Source organism: Pelophylax lessonae (assembly GCF_965119305.1).
Source record: "Pelophylax lessonae genome assembly, chromosome: 3".
NCBI lineage: Eukaryota > Metazoa > Chordata > Amphibia > Anura > Ranidae > Pelophylax > Pelophylax lessonae.
In genome coordinates, this window is record NC_138770.1 from 562894996 (window position 1) to 562917108 (window position 22113).

General features: G+C 41.2%; 1 protein-coding gene across 2 annotated transcripts in view; it reads right to left on the reverse strand.

Annotated features, from left to right (window-relative positions):
- RALGAPA2 (Ral GTPase activating protein catalytic subunit alpha 2) overlaps window positions 1-22113 on the reverse strand; it is a 685399-nt gene that overhangs the window by 553498 nt on the left and 109788 nt on the right. For both annotated transcript variants that reach the window (XM_082251348.1, XM_082251349.1), the window contains exons 5-7: window positions 16001-16044; window positions 5806-5983; window positions 4187-4302 (exon numbers count right to left, since the gene is read on the reverse strand). In XM_082251348.1, the coding sequence (XP_082107474.1) occupies window positions 4187-4302; window positions 5806-5983; window positions 16001-16044 (338 nt within the window). The remainder of the gene's footprint in view (window positions 1-4186; window positions 4303-5805; window positions 5984-16000; window positions 16045-22113) is intronic.

The window sequence follows — 22113 nt, forward strand, 5'->3', positions numbered from 1 at the left end:
TTGCGGCGAGGCCTGCGTGTGCTCGCTGGCCAGACTGGGGGTGACTACTGGATAGTACAGTTGATTGTACATCTCACAGGAAAAAATCAGTAGAAAAAATTTCTATCTAAAAAAAATTTGCCAGGAATGAATTTGTTAGGAAAAATACTTTTTGTGTGTGCAAATTAACAAATCTTGGTTGCAATCAATGGCCCACATTTGAGTATTTTGTAGTATAGTGTCCCATAGAAATTGTTGATTCTGAAAGCAAAGGTTTTCTGGCAAATCTGTTTGCGGTGTACTCATGCTGAGCACTGTGTATATACACACACACTGTATATACATACATATATACACACGCAAAATGTATATAATATTATTGATCTTTATATATAAAGAGACGGTTCATCCAAAAGTGATATTTTAGCTATAGGTGGAGCCCGATGCAGAATGTCAAACCTTGGCTTTTTCTAAAGGTATATCTCCCTACCATTATTTCCCAAGCTGCTTCTATCCATGACAAACATAGACAAAAGATAAAGAAGAATTTAGTTCAATCTAGGAGTCAGCAAGAACTTCTATGGAAGCTGCAAACAAAGGAAAAGGTTTTAAAAAGTAAGAATAGGCAGTAATTTGAAACGTATACTGCAGGCGAAACACAACATTCTGTAATGTGTAACCACTTGCCTTCCAGAAGATTTAGCTCCTTCATGACCAGGCTATTTTTTGCGATACAATACGGCACTGCGTTACTTTAACTGACTATTGCGTGGTCATGCAAGGAATGTAACCAAATTAAATGTATGTCCTTTCCCACAAATAGAGCTTTCTTTTAGTGGTATTTGGTCACATAGGCTTTTTTAATTTTGCGCTATAAACTAAAAAAGACTGACAATATTGAAGAAAAAAAAAGAAAAACACAGGGACGGAGCTCTGCATGGTTTACATATGCAGAGCTCCATCCAGCCTCTCTACTAAACGATCAGCGGGTGATGGCAGACATCCATTGCCAGGCACCCACCTATCGGCTTCTGCTGTTACTAATCATAGCAGAAGCGGTGCGCCCTCCCCCCCCACACTCAGAAGTGCAGAATTACGTATAAATCCGTGATTGTGCACAGAACGGCCACCCTGTAGCAGTAAATCTGCTATAGGGTGGATGGCAAGTGAGTAAAATGATTTACGATTTATCGTCATGACTACTTTTAAGAAGAACTAAATTTGCCATTTTGTGGTGTGTAAGGTAACTTGCTAATAACTTTATAACGTTTTGTCTCTTTGGCTCTTTTTGGTAGTATACTTGAAAGATAACATTTTCATTTTTGCTTAATTTTCACTAAGAAAAGAAAAAAGAGAAAATAATCAGTATTTAAAGTTCTCCCTGCTGCCATAAAACCACTCAATATAATCTTCCTGACTATACAAGAACACTAAGTTTTGGACCAACTCCCAGTCCCCCCACCAAATTCAAGGGTTAAATGCTTGTTAAGTCTACAGGTAGAAGAATACACGAACGCTAAACTTAGTACTCCCACTAACATGATTCCATCTCGCCATGCGACCAATCCCCCAAAGGCCCTTCTCTAAGGTGCACGCCATACCTCCTCACACACAATGCAAAATAATAGCCCCACGGTATAGGTTATGATGCCAAGGGACCGCCCAGAGCTCGAAACATCAAAGAGAAAGGGGGAGCACCAAATTGAGAGATAAAAATAAGCGAATATACCTCTTTCTCTACCCCCTAGAAGTAATGAGCGTTTAACCCTTGTAATGCAGAAGAGCCCACTGCAAGGTTTTTTTTCCCCCCATTCTGGAGGTAGGTTTTACGTTTGTGATTACACACTGTTTATTTTTATATTCCACACTATGGGACAATGCTGTACTTTTTTTACAATGCTGTATTGCATTTGTTTGTCTCCTAACCAAATTTCCTATAGAAAAAAAGCAGTATATTATTCATTACACTTCTTTGTCACAAGATTTCTCTGGCCAATCAGGGGGACTGACTGCCACTATGACTTCCAATATTAGCCTCCTATAATCCCCTGCACAGCAGTCTAAACAATACTGTATACTTAGCCTTGCTATACACGATTCGAACCATTAATGGGCAGAGTGAGTGTAACAAGTTGATCGATCAATCAACTTGGGTACAACAAGCCTGACAGACTTTCTTGCTACTATAGCAGCTAGCGATAAACACAGTGTTCTTCCAGCATGGATGTCTTTCCCTGCTCGCCGGGAGAAGACAATGGCCCGGCAGGAGGAATTCCTGCATCAACACTGTCTGGGGGAATCGAGTAAGCTTCTTTCTTGCAGAAACTGGTTGTAGGACAAAATGTTACGGGCTTTTTAAATAAACGGACTCAACGACAGTCATAAAGAACGCTCTAAAAAATAATTTTCATATGAACGATTGTAAAAAATTCTACTAGTGTATGCCCAGCTTTACTGTATGATCTTGACCTTTACGATGCAAGCTATTAGTTATTGGCCTTTGTTCATAAAAATTTACAGCGCTACAAGTTTACTTTTAACCCACTGCAGGATGGTCAAACACTGAATTCGTCCTGAAGTTAAGGAAAGTTGTCTAAACTGATATTAAGGGAATGGTAGCATTTACTGCAATGGTTGTTTCAGCTCACAGTCAGATAGGGTGCCCACAGCATTTTATTGTTCAAGTTTACTGGTCACTTTTACTCTATAATTTTCTGTTAAGGACTGCTACCTGTCACTTATGAAAAATGAATAATATTAATGTAATCTGCCACAAGATACACATTGTTTTAAGTATCTCCCTAATAGAACAGTCTGCACATGAACTGCTGAGCACTAATTTTCCCTTATGACTGCAATAATTGGATCTAAAATCCAGGCAAACAGTTAAAAACAAAGCTACTTGCTCCTTCTGTAAGCCTGATCAAAAAACTGGCTAAAAGGGTTGTGCAAATCAACACTGCACTGATTGGCTCATAGTGCTGCCCCTCCCTCTCCCAATGTCACTGCAATGCAGGAGGCGGATACCTGGACAGATTCAAGTACTTATTTAACACATTTACCACTATTTAATTTTAATGAAGACATACGTGAAATAAGCTACCGTATATACTCGAGTATAAGCCGAGTTTTTCAGCACATTTTTTTGTGCTGAAAACGTCCCCCTCGGCTTATACTCGAGTCAAGGGAAAAAAAAAAATTCCCTGTCCGCTCCGACGGGTTTAAGGTTTAAAAATGGCGCCGCCCGTCGCATACATGTCACCGCGCACGCGCCGCCGCCGCTCGTGTAATTTCGGCTATTCCCGGCGCCGCTCGGGAGAGGCCGGGAATAGCCGAAAGTATACGAGCGGTGGCGGCGCGTGCGCAATGGCATGTCGGCGCCGGGCGGCGCCATTTTTAAAATTAAGGCGCCTCTGGAACAGGTAAGTGAAACAGCTTCACTACCTGCCATTATGCAGGGCTGCGGGCACACTACAAGGGATGCAGTGCTGCGGGCATGGTCCACATGTACCATGCTCACAGCACTGCATCTCCTGTAGTATGCCCACAACCCCAGATCCTCTTGTACCATGCCAGTACCCTGCATTCTCCTGCACCATGCCAGTACCCTGCATTCTCCTGCACCATGCCAGTACCCTGCATTCTCCTGCACCATGCCAGTACCCTGCATTCTCCTGTACCATGCCAGTAACCTGCATTCTCCTGCACCATGCCAGTACCCTGCATTCTCCTGCACCATGCCAGTACCCTGCATTCTCCTGCACCATGCCAGTCACCCTGCATTCTCCTGTACCATGCCAGTCACCCTGCATTCTCCTGCACCATGCCAGTCACCCTGCATTCTCCTGCACCATGCCAGTCACCCTGCATTCTCCTGCACCATGCCAGTCACCCTGCCTTCTCCTGCACCATGCCAGTCACCCTGCATTCTCCTGTACCATGCCCGCCGCCCTGCATTCTCACCCTAGGCTTATACTCGAGTCAATGATTTTTCCCATCTTTTTGTGGTAAAAGTAGGGGTCTCTGCTTATACTCGGGTCGGCTTATACTCGAGTATATACGGTATGTTATCTAATCTGCCTACAGCTCAGCTTTAGTGTTAAATCTGTTCTCTGAATGTAGGCCGTTCATCGGAATAATGTTTGGACCTTATAAGACAGGTTCTTTTAAAGAGCAGATTCGAGGACTGCTATTGTAATGGTCTTACCTGTATTACTATGTATTTCAGCAACATCTGTAAGAAATAGCAGCTTTGATCTTCCGGAGTTTTCTCACCAGACACAGCTGGCAAAAGAGGGGTTATCTCTTCAGGGTAAACTTTACCTAAAGCACAAATAAAGAAAACAGTAGTAATATAATAATTATAAACACATTTGTGTCAGTAGTATGAAAAGAAGTGCAGGATTTGAAAAAAATAAGCAAAAATACTCACCTATGTAGATGCAGCATCAATCCGATGCTGCTACTGTCCCCTACCTACCGCCTCTACACCAAGAACAGAGCCATCACTAAGTTGTCAGGTCAGCTCTGAGCAGAGAGTCACTGCTCTGTGCTCTGCCCCTCCAGCATTCGCTGGAGAGCCAGAGTGTGGAGGGGCGGGAGCGGCACGCTGAGAGGCTGAGCCAGCCACCGGTCAGGCATTTGGATGGATCCCCAACATTATTGTTGAGATCCCTACAGAGTCTTGACTGGCTCTGTAACATCAACCATCAGTGGATCTTGGCCTGCTATCAGCTAAATGTGGGTCACAGGAGTGCAGAACTAAGTGCACTCTTATGATCCACAGGAGAAAAAACTATTTGTAACTAATCTCGCATTCAGCATTTAATTTCTGAATCATAAATAGAACAAATACGTAATTCCCAAAAACAAAGGAACTTTCCTTCATCTGCATTATAGGTCAGGAATGATAATGCAGATACATGCATATTAGATACTAATCCTCTACTGAAACTAAGCAACAAAGCTAGGTCACCTTCCTACCCCCAGCCTGTGATTGGTCCGTGAGGGAAAAGCAGCAGATTGATAATCTCATCCCTCTGTTCTCTCCTACTATCAACATGTTTCTTGTTAGCGCATGAGTACTAAAGCACCATTGGCTCTGAATGGCTTTGTGCTACTGCTCCCACTCTGAGCTGCAATGGGTATGGCTCTTTGTACTACTTCTACAAATTTGAGCTCTGTTGTAGTAGGGATTGCAGGAGATAAATAACAAGTCAATTTTAATTTCTTTGCCCTTTTGCGTTTAAAACGACATACTTATTTTTTAATAACACATACCTGCTAATTTGGTAATTACTTTATGCCAGCCTGAAGATCAGTTTTTCATTTAGAGTGGTCAACTGCTGTGGTACAACTACTGAAAAGTCTCTATTTAGAGAAGAGCTCTTCCTTAAACCCCATTAATCGGCATAAATAGTGTTACGAGATTAAACAGCATCTCAAAAATGTGCATGTTGTTAATACTTGGCCCTGTGGCTATGCCAATTGTCAGTAGCACTTGCAGCGTTATGCAATTTAAATAAGCATACAAATATAATTAATGGTGTCCTAGTTTATCCAGTAGCAATTACATGTGTATTTCATTATTTGTGAACTTGAAATTATATAAATAGAAGTTCATCCATGGATTACATGCCAATAAATGATAAATCCTGGTATGAATTCCTTTAGTGGAACAACCACAGGTATTTTAGGCTCGAAAAATGCTGCATATAAAGATAATTTATTGGTCCTTTTTTTAAGCAGCAGCAAGGAGGCTGATTAATGTACTGCTATGGTGAACTGTACCAAGTCAGCAATCCAGTTAAAAGCACTGTCACTAACCATCAGGTAAATTGTAAGTAGGATTTATGAGGGTATCCAGTGTGCAAGGACCTCGAGATGACATGACGGCAGGAAAGCCAGGAACAAGACATGCAAATATTAGCGCCTGCTCCTCTCCGCAATTTGTCTGCAGTGCTTGAAGCCAGAGAAGAAACAGCCGCATTCCTTCACATCGTATCTAAAGGATGAAAGACATTTTCATTTAAACAGATGGGAGTGCCAAAAATACAGTGCAAGTTATTACACATGCAAGAGCACAGCAAGAACATGAAACATGCACGTGGAAGGGCCTGGAAGCATTTGGTCATGTACAGTGGCTGGTAGTAAGTGCTGGTGGTTATAATTGAATCTGTTTTATTGTTTATAACATGGTTTATGAATGCAGATATCTAATAACGTTGGAAATATTATTACCTAGAAGGCAGTGCCATCACATAGAATTCTTATGATCAGCTTTATCCCAGCATTACAAAACTGTATAATGGGGCTGGATTACTACCTAACCCTGTACATGCAAACAACCTCCCTTTTGAGCTTGTGAAATGTAGAATGCCTCATTTAAATGGGAATGAAAGGGAACCTGACCTGACTTGGCCTTGTTGCGTCTGAAATTACCAAGGTCAACCTTCAACTCAATCTCAGTGTTCCTCTGAAGCACCATGTGACCTAGGTCCAATTGTACATAGGGGTTGATTTACTAAAATTGGAGTGCACAAAACCTGGTGCAGCTCTGTATAGAAACCAATTAGCTTCCAGTTTTTTTTTGTCAAAGCCTAACTGAACAAGCTAAAGTTAGAAGCCGATTGGTTATCATGCACAGCTGCACCAGTTTTTGCAGTCTGAAATTTTAGTAAATCAACCCCATTGAATCTTGACAACTCTTCATCTTAAGAATACAGCCAACCCCCAACTTGAAGCTAAGATTCACTTCGTCCAGCACGAAACACCTTTCCTACTTTTCTTTACTGTCAAATTCCAGAGCTTCAGTCAACAGTTAAGGCTTTGGCAATCATAAATTTAAATTAAGTTGTAGGGTTTTGAATCACAAAAGGAAGGGTCTAAATCTCAATATGGAGAGAAGTCAAGGCTTTGTGTGTATCCTGGTCCTAAGATTTACCTTTACCAGGTTCAGCACAGGTGTAAAACTGTCATTACCTTTTTAAGACCCTGAAATGAAATTGGTAGTCCCCTGTAGGATAGTAGTCCCCTCTAAGGCAGCAAGTGTGTCATACCTCCCAACTGTAGAAAGATGGAGTCTCCAAAGCCACCGAAGAGGTGAATATAGCAACATTTTCATTTTTTTTTTTTTTTTTTTTTTTTTTTTTTAGACCCAAGAGGGTCTTTTTAATCACAATATGTTTTCCCTGATGTAAAAGTACACAATATACAAAATTTAAATGTATGATGTAAATTACATTTTAAAAATGCTTCTGATGCCTACACAATTTAACCAGCATAGTGGTTACTTTATCACACTTGAGTTTGCTTTAAAATAATTCCAGGCCATTGTCTGCATGAAGTCTGGTAATTCTTAGGCTCTATGAAAACTAGGCTTAAAAAAACAACAGTTCTCTTGGCAGAAAAAAAACGCTCATATAGGGCATTTTTTTGTACAGAGTTTAGAAAAGTTTAGGAGAGTTTTGCGTTTTATCTGCCAGTAAACTCCAATCAGAAACGCAAACCAGAAGGGTTTTTTTTATTCCTTCCTCTAAACATTGAGTTCAACATATGCCTGTAATCATCCTAATGTGCTTGGGCACATAGGATAACATTCAGCTGCTTCTACAGGCAGAACACAAAACTCCTGTAGAAGCAGCAAACTTTTAAACCAGTATGCATGGAGCCTTTGGCCCCTTTCACACGGGCGATCCGATCCGCCTGTCAGTTTTTCAGGCGGACCGGATAGGATGCTCCATGCATCCCTATGGGGCAGCGGATGTCAGCAGAGACATCTCCGCTGACACCCACTGCTATCCGATTCCGATCCGGTCCGTGAAATCCGGACAGATGGAAACACTGTTTTCCATCCGTCTGGCGGTTCGGATCGGATCAGATGAGAACGGACAGGCGGTCCATTCTCATCCGATCTCCCCACAGAGGACAGCGGGGATTTGACAGCTCCGTCTCCACACACAGAGCGGAGACGGAGTTGTCATCCGCCTGCTCAGCGGGGATCGGCGAATCGATCCCCCCGCTGAGCAGAACAAACTCTGTTCTGTGTGAAAGGACCCTTAGGAGTGTTCGTCATATGTTCTTATTTTGTGTCCACAGTTTTGTGCCAACATTGTTTATCTCATGGAAATATATTTGCCTAAAGCAGAACTTCAGTCTATCAATTAACATTGACTATTGTAAATAATTTTGCTGCTAGCATTAATAGCTAGGAAACTATATCATATTTACTTGTTTTTTTTTTCTTAATTTATTCGGATCACTTCTAAGTTTTCAGGCCTAGGCAAATGATGTCATACATCCCAGGAGCCTTCAGGAGACGAGGAGGGTTTTCTTCATAGCTCAGCTCACTCTCCTCTATTCTAGGAAGTAAATGCTAAATGAATCATCTGCCTTTACTCAAGATGGTTGTGGCCAGAAATGCCAGGGGTTTTTTTTCCAGCTGATTTCCCAGTAAAATAAAGCATGGAGACATGGATGGATGGGCGACTTTGCTTTTAATATTAAAAATGAATCAAATAGCATTACTGGTTTGTAGTGGTAAGATGAAGTGTAGTTCTGCTTTAATAAAAAATCAGATCTGTATAGCAGTCTTTTGCACTCGAGATTGGTGGGCCAATGTCTTCAGTACAAAGACATTCCTGTGGTTGTTCTACTCAACTTGGGAGGACTAGAAAACAGTAATGCAACAGTCACATCTAGCCGGAACCTTAAACAAAGTGTGTTGGCTTAAGTCTCCAGGAGACTCAAGCCTAGAGATTTCCCTCCTTAGTTCCTAGTTCAGCCCCATATGCTCTTCTTCTGATTTAGAGTTGAACTTATATTGCTCCCTGCTTAAAATAATAAAAATCTATTGAACGAAAAAACTAACAGTAGGAGTGGAACCCCTTTCAAATTGCTGGTGATGACATGGTGACCTGGGAACTTAAAAGAGAAATATGGACTTAAGCCCCATAAACACAGGCTGCATATGGGGCGGTATTGGCCAGTTCAATAGAAACTGGCTGGCATTTAGCCCGTGTGTACAGCAGCCGGTCCAGCTTCTGCCAAAGGGGCATGACGGAAAAAGGTCTGCCAATAGGCATCCGATGGGCGCTGACCTGTGTTCTGGCGAGGTAGTGCATTCCCCTGTCAGAACCCAATAGCTCAGCCGGGAGATCGCTGTATTAAAATCGGCTTGTTAGTACAGGATCTTTTCCCGAGCTCTTCAGTTTTTTTTCATTCAGCCCTCTGGGTTGAACAAAAAAACTAGGCTTTAGAAAAAAATAAATAAATACATACTCACCTCAATGCTGCAGCTGACCCAGCTTGGCTGCAAGACCGGGAAATGATTGATCATATGACCAAAGATCACTTAGCCCAGAGAGCAGCGACTATCAGTCACATGTTGAAAGCCAGGACCAGCTGTCAAGATGGCAGCTGGGTGGATCCAGACAACATTGTCAGGATCCTTCCAGGACCTGGGGTGGCTCAGCCTGGTCAGCTGATAGCTGGCAATAAGCCGCTATCAGATGACTCTGGGTCACAGGAATGCAAAATGATATGCACTCCTGTGATGCACAAGAGAAGTATGGCCAACAAAAATCTTTGGCCATATCTCTTTTTTAATGGCTGTGGTCTCAGCAGACTACGTATCTACCAAACAATGAAATGCAACATTACATTGTTAACTTAAACTCACTTCTGGGTTACACTGCCATCTGAAAGACATATTTTTAAAAACATCTCAAACTATAAAAAGACTGTCCTTTGTTTTAAGGCAGTAGGAGTTCTTCAAACTATTATTTCCACATAAGATTTGTCCTTGAAATTACAGTCACTGTTGAGTGTTTCTCCACATTCCTCTTTTTCAGAAGCAGTTGTGTCTCAAGCTGCTATATTTGCAAATATTTTTTACAAATGTTTGTGTGGAGAACAGAATAAAAATATAAATATATATAATCAAGCCAAAAACCATTTTTGTCCAGTTTTGGATATGAAGGATTAGAACTCCTGCTGAATGTTTCCTGCTATCTGGAACCCCATCAGAGAGATTTCCCTTTATTTCCTATCCTGCTGACGAAGGCTGTGAGGAAAAATCTACAACAGGGTCAAATACAGAAATCTGACAAAGGTTCCCTCTATTCTTATAAGGGGAGGCATTTTTATTTTGGTCTATGCTGCTGTTGGAGAACTTCCTTCACTTCCTGCCTGGTAATATGTTTTCAGCAGGCCAGAAAGTGCAAGGAAATCTCTCTCAACAGAGCCTTAAGATAGCAGTAAAATGTGACAGAAATTCTAAACCTTTCCCACTCTATCCAAAACTAAGATATACACTTTAAAATAATTTAAAATGGAATACATTCACCAATCGGACATAACATTATGACTACCAATTATAACCTATTGAGGCATGGACTCTACTTGACCTCTGAAGGTCAAGTGGAGTCCATGCTGTGGTTTCTGGCATCAAGCTGTCAGTAGCAGATCCTTTACATCCTGTAAATTGCGAGATGGTGCCCCCATTGATCAGACTCGTTTTTCCTGCACATCCCACAGATGCTCAATTGGACTGAGATCTAGAGAGTTTGGAAGCCAAGTCTACATCTCAAAAACGTTGTTGTGTTCCTTAAACCATTTTTGAATTTTTTTTTACCAGGCCACCATTTTCCATTGCTCTGTGGTCCATTTATGATGCTCACAATAACGTTGTAGGTGCTTCTGGCTGTGGACATGGGCACCCTAACTGGCTATGAAACACCATACACAACAAACTGGGATGCACTGTTTGTTCTGACACCTTTCTATCGGAACCAGCATTAACTATTTCAGCAATTTGAGCTACAGAAGAGCATCTATTGGCTTGGACTACACAGGCCAGCCTTCGCTCCCCAAGTGCACCAATGTGCCTTGGCCACCTGTGACCCTGTCAACAGTTCACTGGTTTTTCTTCCTTGAACCACCTTTGGTAGGTCCTGATCACTGCAGACTGGGAACATCCCACAAAAGCTGCAGTTTGGAGAGGCTCTGACCCAATCATCTAGCCATTACAATTTGGCCCTTGTCAAAGTCGCTGTAATCCTTACACTTGCCCATTTTTTCTGCTTCCAGCACATCAACTTCAGGGACATTTACTTGCTGCTCAATATATCCCCACCCACTTTAAGATGTCATTGTAAGGAGATAATCAATGTAATTCACTTTACCTGTCAGTGGTTGTAATGTTATGGCTGATCAATAAAGGGTAATTGCTATAGTTTACCAAAGCGTTTACAGAAAAAAATGCAATACCCATATCTCTATCAATCGACTTTAAAGTGATTGTAAGGCTTTTTTTTCTTGTTTTATTTTTTTTTAAATAAAATAACAAATATGTTATATTATATATGTCAGGGATCCTCAAACTATGGCCCTCCAGCTGTTACAGAACTACACGTCCCATGAGGCATTATAAAACTCCAACATTCACAGACCTGACTAGGCATGATGGGAATTGTAGTTCTCGAACAACTGGAGGGCCATAGTTTGAAGATCCCTGATATATGTTATACTTTCCTGCTCTGTGCAATGGTTTTGCATAGAACAGCCCTGATCCATCTCTTCTCAGGTCCCCTTCTGGCAGCTCCTGGCTCCCACCCCTTACCGAGTTCCCCCATAGCAAGCCACTTGCTATAGGGGCACTCGCGCATGCTCACACCCGAGCCCTGCATGTCCATAAGACACAGAGTGAGGCTCCGCCCTGATTCCCCACCCCTCGTCACTGGCTGTGATTGCAGCAGTTGGAGACGATGGCTTCTGCTGCTGTATCTGAATCAATGAGGAGCAATAGAGCCGAGAGAGCCTCTGGCTCTTGTGCACATCTCTGGATAGATCTTGGGCTCAGGTATGTATTTAAGGAGGCTTGGAGGGAAGCTGCATGCAGGTGTTCTACCTAGAATGCAGTAAGGTTAAAAAAAAAAAAAAAAAAAGTTTCTGCCTTTACAACCACTATAAATGGCTCCAGAAAAAAAGCACCATAACCCTTAGATCAATACAGAAATGATCATTTGAAATGAGCACATTTCCTTATCTAAAAATGTCACACTTCCCCTTTAAGTTACACAGGGTATTGTATTATAAACGATCCTAAAGTTTGCATAAGGGAAGGGAGGAGTGCACGCTGTACAATAACAGTGACATTTTCTTGAGATGACAACACAGCTAAAAGGAGAAGGGCGCAACAAGGTGCAGGATGACAGATGGTTAGTAATAAAGGGGCTGAGAGTCATGTAATGAAGTACAGTAAATGTCTGATCTATGCACACAAGTACAATAACATTGGCAGGCAGTTCAATCTAAACTTCTGTTCTATTAATTTGGCTTTGTACCCCCAGTATAAAGAAACAAGTTACCCCTAACATCTCATTATATCAGGTCACACTCCGCTGGTGCTTGTCTGTATGTTGTAGTACCAATAAATTAAATTGGCACAGTTAGGGCAGCCACAGTGTGCACACAATCACCTTACTATATTTACTAAATATAAGGCCTGGGCGTTTTTACAGCTCCTTTTTTTTGGCTTCAGACATTTTTTTCTGCAGCCAGTAAACTCTCCAGCATGTTATCCTTTGTGTCCATGCACACATAGGCTGTTATCAGCGTTTTTTTGGAAGCAAAAAAAAAAAACCCCTAGAACTAGTGGGTTTTAAGAGGAGTTCTTTCAGCTATAAAAGCTGAATAACACGGCTATTCGACGCTTATCAGCGTTTTTGAGCCATAAGCATTTGTGGGAGTATAGTTTTGCTAAAAAGTGCTACTACAAAAACAATGCAAATCTAAAAACTCAATAAAAGATTATTGAAAGTAAAAACAATGCAAAGCTCATTCTACAGCTAACGCTACTGCCGTTTTTAAAGCGTCCAGTGTGCATGAGGCCTAAAACCTTTTTAATTTTTTTCACTACTTCAGTCTTCAGAAAACATACCGACATATTATTTAGCAAAGGACACATGTATACATAATAAAGACCAGAAGAACAGATCATTCCTGCCACATGAAAATAGCTCTATTTCCTATAACTACTGTTTATTTTATCAGTAATTCGAAGTTTATAACCCATTCTGTTTTATACACCGGAACATGGAAAATGCCCAGGAACTGCTGGAGTACTTATTTTGGTTATAAAACGGGACACTAGCCATGAAAGTAGACTGTGAGTTCCGCAAAGGTGTCCCCATATGATTTGTTAAAGGTTTGCTTAGAAAGGTGCTATAACCAACATCAAATAGGTAAGTTATAATTAGCTAAGGCAAGTTTGTGAGGGAAAGATTTTGTGCTGCCTTTCATTAGCAAGCCTGCAAGAAGATTAATATGTAAGGAATCATGCAGACATGCCATTTTTTTAAATCTTCTAGAAGCCAGCAGCATTTTTGCAGAAAACTACGCTTGTAAAAGTGTCTAAAGCTTTCACAGCCATCAAGCTCTTTAAAGCCGAGCTCCACCCAAAAGGGGAAGCTAGCTTGTCTGCTTGCTCCCCCTCTCTGTTGCCACATTTGGCACCTTTTTTTTGGGAAGGGGGGCGGGTACCCGCTCCCACTTTCAGCTCAGTTCGCCCCCACCCCCTTCTTCCCATGCAGCCATTTGGGAAACTTCAAAGATCCCAGAAGACTGCTGCCCATTCAGAGTGCCACACATTTTGCGCATGTAGGAAAACGGCTGTAAAGCCGCACGGCTTCTTTGCCGGTTTTCCCTTAGTCATGACGGCGGTATGACTAGCACCCAATGGCCAATTGAAGAATCAACTTGGGTAAGGACAGGATACATGGACAGGTAAGTGCCCTAATATTAAAAGTCAGCAGCTACAGTATTTGTAGCTGCTGACTTTTTTGTAGGGGGACAACTGGAGCACCTCTTTAATTTATTTAATTGGGCAGAATAAATAATTCTGGCCATTGAAATGAATTAATGCTCAAGCATTTAGGCATGTTTAGAAGCTTTCAGTAACATCAAGCATTTTTCTTCCCAAACTCTGCTGTCCCTGGACACACTGGCAGTGGGGTTTTTTTCTTCCCCTGCCTCTAAACTCTCCTACCACTAAACCCTGCTAAAAGCCTACGTGTGCATGGACACATAGGATAACATGAGGGGGAGTTTAGGGGCAGGAAAAAAAAGAAAACACTAGACGCCCCAAGGAGCTGCTGTAAAATACTCCAGTGTGCATGAGGCCTAACTCAAAAGACCTTGGATAAGACATAATACAAGTACAACAGTAACACAAAGGTGACATAGGCCTCATGTACACTGCAGCTGTTAAACTGACATTTAGGGCAGGTTGGGCATTTTTTTCTGAATCCCCTGAACTCTCCTCTATGTTATCCTATGTGTCTATGTACTCATAGTCGTTTAGAAGAGTTTACAAGTAGCGGAGTTTACTGGCAGTTCTCTGAAAGCACAAAAAACGCATTCAGGACAGTTTACTGGCATTTAAAACACCAAACGTGCCTAAGCATTTATTATTTCAGTGGTCAGAATGAATTAAAATTCTGTCCTATGAAATAAACAAACTCCCAAGCACCAAGTGCTGCTAAACTCTGGTTTGACCCTGTATTTTCTGGTTTGAAATACAGCTTAGGTGAGTTTTTAACGCTGATTTTCTCCTGTCAGAATAAACAGTGTTTACAAGAAACCAGTGTGCATGAAGTCTAATAAACAGATCACACTAGCCTTACTTTGCTCCACTAAAGCGGTCTTGTGCCACCAAACCGAAATGGCTATTTATTAGAGGTCAGATAGGAATACTTAAAGCAGAGTTGCACCCAAAAGTGGAAGTTCCGCTTTAAGGACTCCTGACCCCCCCGACATGCCACATTTGGCATGCAATTTTTTTTTTTTTTTGGGGGGGGGGGGGAGGGCACGTACCTAGTTTTGACAGATATCCACTTCCACTTCTGTTCAGGTCGCCTAGGCGGCTCGAGAGGAAGTCCTCCTCTCCTCCTCCCTCCCTGCAATCTTCTAGGACACATCTCTCAGGTCCCAGAAGATTGCCCGGCCATTCAGGCTTTTCCTACCTCTAAAAGCCCCTGCATGTTTGCCTATGTGTCCATGCACACATAGGCACTTAGAGGCAGAAAAAAACCCCACTGCATCCAGGAGCAGCAGCGTTTTAACAGAAAAAGTGCTTGACACATCTAAATGCCCACAGAAGCTAGGCGCATTTATTGCTTGAGCGTTAATTCATTTCAATGGACAGAATTATTTATCATTCTGGCCAATTAAATGAATGAAAGCCCAAGTGCTTGACACGCCTAAGGGCTCTTTCACACGGGCGTTCCGTATGTCCGTTTTTCATCCCATCCGTTTGCGGATGAAAAACGGACATAATGTATCTCTATGTAAATACGGATGTCATCGGATGATCATCCTCTGACATCCGTTTTTTGTCAGTTCAGTTCAGTTCAGTTTTTTTGAACGGAGGAGAACCCTATTTTTTCTTCCTTTCAAAAAACGGAACTGAAGCAAAAACGGATGTCAGTGGTGTCATCCGCAGACATCCGTATTTACATAGACATGCATTATGTCAGTTTTTCATCCGCAAACGGATGGGATGAAAAACGGACATACGGACCGGATGACACAAGTGTCATCCGTGTCCGTTACAAAAAAAAAAAAAGGACCTGATCGGGCAAAAAAAAAAAGGAACGCCCATGTGAAAGAACCCTAAATGTGTTACATGTGTTATTTAAGTGTCAAACGTTTTTTTTTAACTGCTGCCAGTAGGAAAGCAGTCTAGGAATAACATCCACTGTGCACGAGTTTGCTTATATTTCAAACAAGCAAACTTCAAATCAGAATTTTGTGAAAAAAATTGTACTAAATGCAGCTTTATATTTTGGCTGAGCACAGGATTCCTGCATTCGGCCATAAAATAAGGCATGCATTTAGTACTCAAACCATTGCAGAAACTAATACAGAGTAACAGTGATTTGTTTACTGGTGCAAACAATAAATGAGATGGGAAAGTTTGTCAGCCAATAATTCTAGGCACAGAGACTCCTCTTCTTCATACCTTTATGGAATTTCCAGTGTGTAAAAGCTTCTTTAAAACTGAACCTGAAAGCACAAAGAAAGTAGGACAATCATTTAAAAATGTGTTGACAAAAGCAGTGGTATTTTAAGTATTTTTTCCTAATTCAGGTCTGAAACAACCTAGAAAACAGGTACAGTAGTTGGGAATAGTGTGTCACATCGCAAAAAAATCTTGGACTTTTGTTACTCAATGAGAAACAGAGAAGCAATGCAGCAGGGAAGTGCTGTGACATCGTTCTGTGTGCCATAAACTATAGCAACAGGACCAAGCTGGCCAAGTCAAGTAAACCAAAACATGATTCCTATTGAGTTGCTATTATCTCTACCTCTCTTTTTCATTCGTATAGTTTAAAGAATAAAATTAAGAAGTATATTAATATTAAAGTGGTTGTAAAGGCAGAAGGTTTTTTTTTACCTTCATGCATTCTATGCATGAAGGTAAAAAACCTTCTGTGTTCAGCAGCCCCCTACCAGCCCCCCCTAATACTTACCTGAGCCCAATCCAGCGATGTCCACAAGAGCCCTTTTTCTCCAGGGACTTGCACTCCCGATTGGCTTTTGGCAGCATCGGGAGTCATTAGCTCCTGCTGCTGACAATCACAAACAGTGAGCCAATCAGGAGACGGAGGGGACAGGGCTGAGTCACGACTCAGTGTGTGATCGGACACAGAGAGCCGCGTCTTGGGAGTGCGCTTGCTTGAGTGCCCCCAGAGCAGGAGCAGGGACACCAGGCAGGAGGGAAGGGCCAGGAGTGCCAGCGAGGGACCTGAGAAGAGGAGGATGCAAAATGCTCTGTGCAAAACCAACTGCACAGAGTAGGTAAGTATGACATGTTTTTTTTTTTTTTTCATTAAAATAACAAGGGTTTGGTAACACTTTAAACCAGATATGATGTTAAAGCTGAACTCCTAAATACATAGATGAAATACAGTAAATCTATGGAAGGTATTTTACCAGCCAAAATCTGTGTGTTCATATCCAACCAGTTCAGGGATTTACAGAATTATGACACAAAACACAGGCCTGTGTGGTAGGGGAGGAGACCTCATTTTGTTCTCCTCTAGTTTTCTAACACTTTCAGGTATCCTCCTTACCCTAGTGAAAGAACCAGCAGCACACTGATAACCTAATATTTCTGCCTCTCCCAATGTCAGCATACTCCTTTCATTGCAACTCAACTGACTGCCCCCGTGTTCTGCTTCTCCCTTCTCAGCAGTTAATTTAAAATAAAAAAAAATCTCGCTCTCTCTGCTACAAGTTTAAATTTAAGGATGCATTGGAGCGTTTACTGTTGGTTGTTGTGGTGCTATTACTCCTACAAATAGATGGCTGTAGAAAAATACCAAAACATGGGGAAGAAAAGATTTTTCAAAAATAGATGTATGTATAGTTATGTATAGTTTAAAAAAATATTCATATGCCTTTACAATTAAAGTGGTTGTAAACCCTTATATATACCCTGTGAAGTGACTAGCCTCAGGTGACAACCAGAGATAAAACAAATCATGCTACATACGTTGTACCTGTCTATCTGCTGCTTCTCTCCTTTATATATCTGTTCAGAGTCCTGATTTTTAAAGCTTGTGTAAGACATCAGAAAAAAAGAGGGCGGAAAGCTGAAATCACACTCTGCAGAGCTCAGTGAGGAGAGTTCTCACAGCTGATTGGGGGAAGGGAAACACCCCCTCCATACAACGCACCGGAACAGAGCTGATGCTGTCAATCAGCTGGAGTTTCCTCCCCAGAATTTTTCTCTTGGTGTCAGGAAAACATGTCAGAAGTGACTCATGCTGATAAAGGAACTAAGCAGCAGACAAAAATTACACTTAGCCCTCTTAAAGCGTTACTAAACCCACAACAGTAAAATCAGTGTGTATATGCAGTAAAGAATGAGTGTTATACTCACTGTGGAGCCTAAGTGATTAATCCTCTGCATTGTGTAAAAAGGCTGTTTGATCCTGTTTTTCCTGAATCTCCCCTTCGTCCACAGTCCCCCAATCCATCTGCTGATAAAACAGAGCCTTGGGGGCACTCTGCACATGCTCAGTTTGGTGTATAGTGCTAGAGAATATTTTTTCTATTTTTCTTTTGGGAGGTTGCATGTGATCAGCACAGGGCCAATCAGCACTGTCCACACACAGCATCAGGGGTCATGCAGCCTCATAGGACACAGTCAGAGGAAAATAAAAATGCCTCCTACAATCTTTAACCAGTGCTCGGCCGGTCACCGATTGAAGTCACAAGACTGCTATATACTGCTGATGGTATTTAGCAGTTTATATTTACAGAACTATTTGCATTTCCAATGTTCTGTGTACTGTGGGAGGACAGATGTATAGTGAATGCACAGTCCCGGGTTTAGTAACACTTTAAAGTGAGACAAGTACACACTATAGAGGGATATTTCATGTCTGAGGTTTACAACCACTAACTTGAAAAACACAGAATTCCTAAATTTAGTAATTCACACATTGGATGAGACTGTATTAAAGAACGACTAGACACAATGGAAAGCGTAGCTGTAAGCAGATGGCAGAGCTGGCATATTGTACAATCTTTTTTTAAACATATTTTGTTTAAGAAATAAAACTGAAAAAATAGAATATGCACTACCCAATTAAATGTTTTCTTTCACTGATGAATATTTTTACTGGTGTGTAAAATAAATTCTTAATAGTTTAAAAAAGCTTTCTAAATTTTTAATAGTAAAACAGCTCAATAAATGACAGTAGCTCATAAATCTGTGTAATATTTTTGGGCAGCCAACCTAATGTTGATGCCCTCTATCATCTCTGTGCATGGGGATCAATATTTTGCTGATTGACAACATGACACACCTTCGTGCTTTTCGTGTACTGACATAACGAGGTCCAAGTCAGGCTCTCTGCCTCTGCTCACACTGAGTTTACAGCAAAAAATATTTCTTGCTGTCACATCTTGCCATATGACTGGAGGCACTCTGAGCTGATATTAAAGGATATGTTCACCTTTAGTAACATGTTAGACCCGTATTCAGGGTGTAACATGTAACATGTTACTAAAGTGGTAGCCCTGCACCAAACCCACCTATCATTGTGACAGGAGATGGAAGATGATCTCCCTGCACCCACTGTCACAATTTGAAAAACAGCGTGGCTGTGCGGTGCTCCGCCCACACAGCTGCATCGGTAATTTACACAGATCTGTGAATGAATAACCTACAAGTCCTGTGTGTCATCACAGCAGACTGCTTGTAATTCTCAATGAACTGTGGGGGAGCTGGTGAGTGCTCACGTAGTTAAACGGTTCTTCCTGCAGTTCAACAACTGTTTGCCCGTATGGAGGTACCAGCAGACAGCTATACCGAGAGTCTGCAGGAGCCTGACATTGCACCAGATCGTATGTGCATTGCTTTACAAGCTGCAGTGTAAATAATAATAATAATAAATGCAGATTTTTTTAACCTGATGAACTTATTCTTTAAAACAGTATATGATTCCAGTATCTAAACATAATAAATGTTTGTTTAGATAAAAAAAATTGGGCCAGGGCTTCATTTTATTTTATTTTTTTAAATGATAATGAAAAAACAAGTACAGGAAGGAAGAAGCTTTCAAGAAGCCAGTACAGATGCTTCAGTCTTCCCAACAACACAACTCCATTTCCCCTGACCTTCCATTTCCAGCCATTATGCACAGATATATTCCTGCAAACTCAGCAAGTGGCTGAAAAACACGCAGGTTACATTAACACTATCTTTTTTATCTAAAATAAATATTAAGCTGATAGTGAAAGAGACATTTCTTTTATTTAACTATAGTTTCTACTTTACCTTTAAATTTTGTCAACCTTACTTTGATTTTAAAATAAAACAGGGAGGATTGTACAGTACTGTGAAAAGTTAATTGTCCCCTTCTTGATATTTTATTTTTTTCCAGTAAATGAAAAAGTAAAAAAAGTAATTGCGCCCTAAACCTAATAACTGGTTGTGCCACACTTGGTGGCAACAACTGGAATCAAGCATTTGTCATAATTGGCAATGAGTCTTTTACAACGCTGTGGAGGAAGTTTACCCCACTCTTCTTTGCAAAATTGTTTTAATTCACCCACGTTGTTGGGTTTTCAAGCATGAATGGCCTGTTTAAGGTCATGCCACATCATATCAATCAGATTTAAGTATGGACTTTGACTAGCCCGCTCCAAAACCTTTTTTCTTTTTTTTTTTTGAGCCATTCAGAGTTGGACTTTTTGGTGTGTTTCAGATCACTGTCCTGCTGCATAAGTCACAAACTGATGGCCGGACATTGTTCTTCGGGATTTTGTGGTAGAGTGCAGAATTCATGGTTCCATCAATTACGGCAGGTCGTCCAGGTCCTGGTGCAAAGCAGCTCCAGACCATCACACTACCACCACCATGTTTGACTGTTGGTATGATGTTCTTTTTTATGAAATGCTGTGTTAGTTTTACACCAGATGTAACGGGATGCACACCTTCCAAAAAGTTCAACTTTTGTCTCATTAGTCCACAGAATATTTGCACAAAAGTCTTGGCGATAATCAAGATGTTTTTTGGCAAATATTGAATCATGTACACGAACCTTACCTGAGACAAGTGCGGTCTGCAGGCCTTTAGATGTTTAAAAACCAAATAATACGGTGCTAAAAATGTCATCAGAGAGCAGCCAGCACATCGGAGGACAGTCTGTATACAAAAATTATAACAAAATGTGCGGCGCTAGTGCAGTGTGGCACCCAATCTCCTCTCCATCACTAGATAGCTGGATGGATATTTGCTGCGGCTGCAAGTGGCGATCACAGCTGCAGGTGAACTCGGACTAGAAGGCCACAGAGGACATTCTGGTGAAGGAGGAAATAAAGGAAGAGCAAAGACTTTATTCATGCCTCACTGTGACTTGACAGTCCCCCTACTGAGCTATATCCATTGTTGGTGGAAGTAGAACATTCAGGGGGGGTGTGGAGAGCAAAGTGGAAAGTGGTGTGACATACTGCAACTACCTTCTGCCCTTCCATACTAGGTGTATATACACCACTGCCACTATTGAGCCAAAAGGCGTATGCGAAACTGGGTCCAATTGTTCCGATAAGCCTCCTTATTGTTGTTCACAGTGTTACTCAACATTCACTTGGATAACTTATCGAAGATTCACTTTTTCACATCAGTTTGAACTTTGTGAAACTTTTTTCTCTTTTTTATCACTCCTTAATGTGACGGTACATTCAACATGTACCATGGTACTAATTTGTAGCTCACTGCATTATATGTATTATGTTTTATTACCTTTGTTTAGATGAGAGATATTGATACATTTCAATTATTCACTATTGTTTTTATACACAATTATTTGTTCAATAGAGTTATCTAGGCCTTTAGATGTTGTTCTGGGTTCTTTTATGACCTCTTGGATGAGTCGTCGTCGTTGCTCTTGGAGTAATTTTGGCAGGCTGGCCACTCCTGGGAAGGTTCACCGCTGTTCCAAGTTTTCTCCATTTGTGGATAATGGCTCTCATCGTGGTTCGCCTTTGAGATTGCTTTGTAACCCTTTCCAGAGTGATACATGTCAATTACTCATCTGTTCTTGAATTTGCATGGTGTGTTGCTTTTTGAGATCTTTTAGAGTGCTTAACTTTGTTAGACAGCTTCTATTTAAGTGATTTCTTGATTCAACAGGTCTGGCAGTAATCAGGCCTGGGTGTGGCAAGCAAAATTTAACTCAGCTTTCCAAAAAATGTGGTTAATCTCAGTACATTCATGAGTAAGCAGGGGTGACAGGCAATTACTTTTTCACATGAATGGCTTTTGCAAAACCAAACAAGCTGATTTGTTAAAAAAGGCACAATTTGGTTCCCAAGAAGGGATATTTGGGAGGAAAATTCTTCTTTACTTAGACAAGAAAAGGCATCTCAGACAGCAAAGCTCCTGAGTCAGAAGTTAGATGGAGTCCTGACTGAGAGACAGGAGAAGATGCACCTGTGCCCTTGTGACCTATGGGAAAAGCACAATTTCCAAGAAAGTTGGAAGGGACCAAAAGTCGGTCGGACTACATTTAAAAGTCAAGTTAAATTTTAAACAGCATCTGGTAATGACATTTCTGT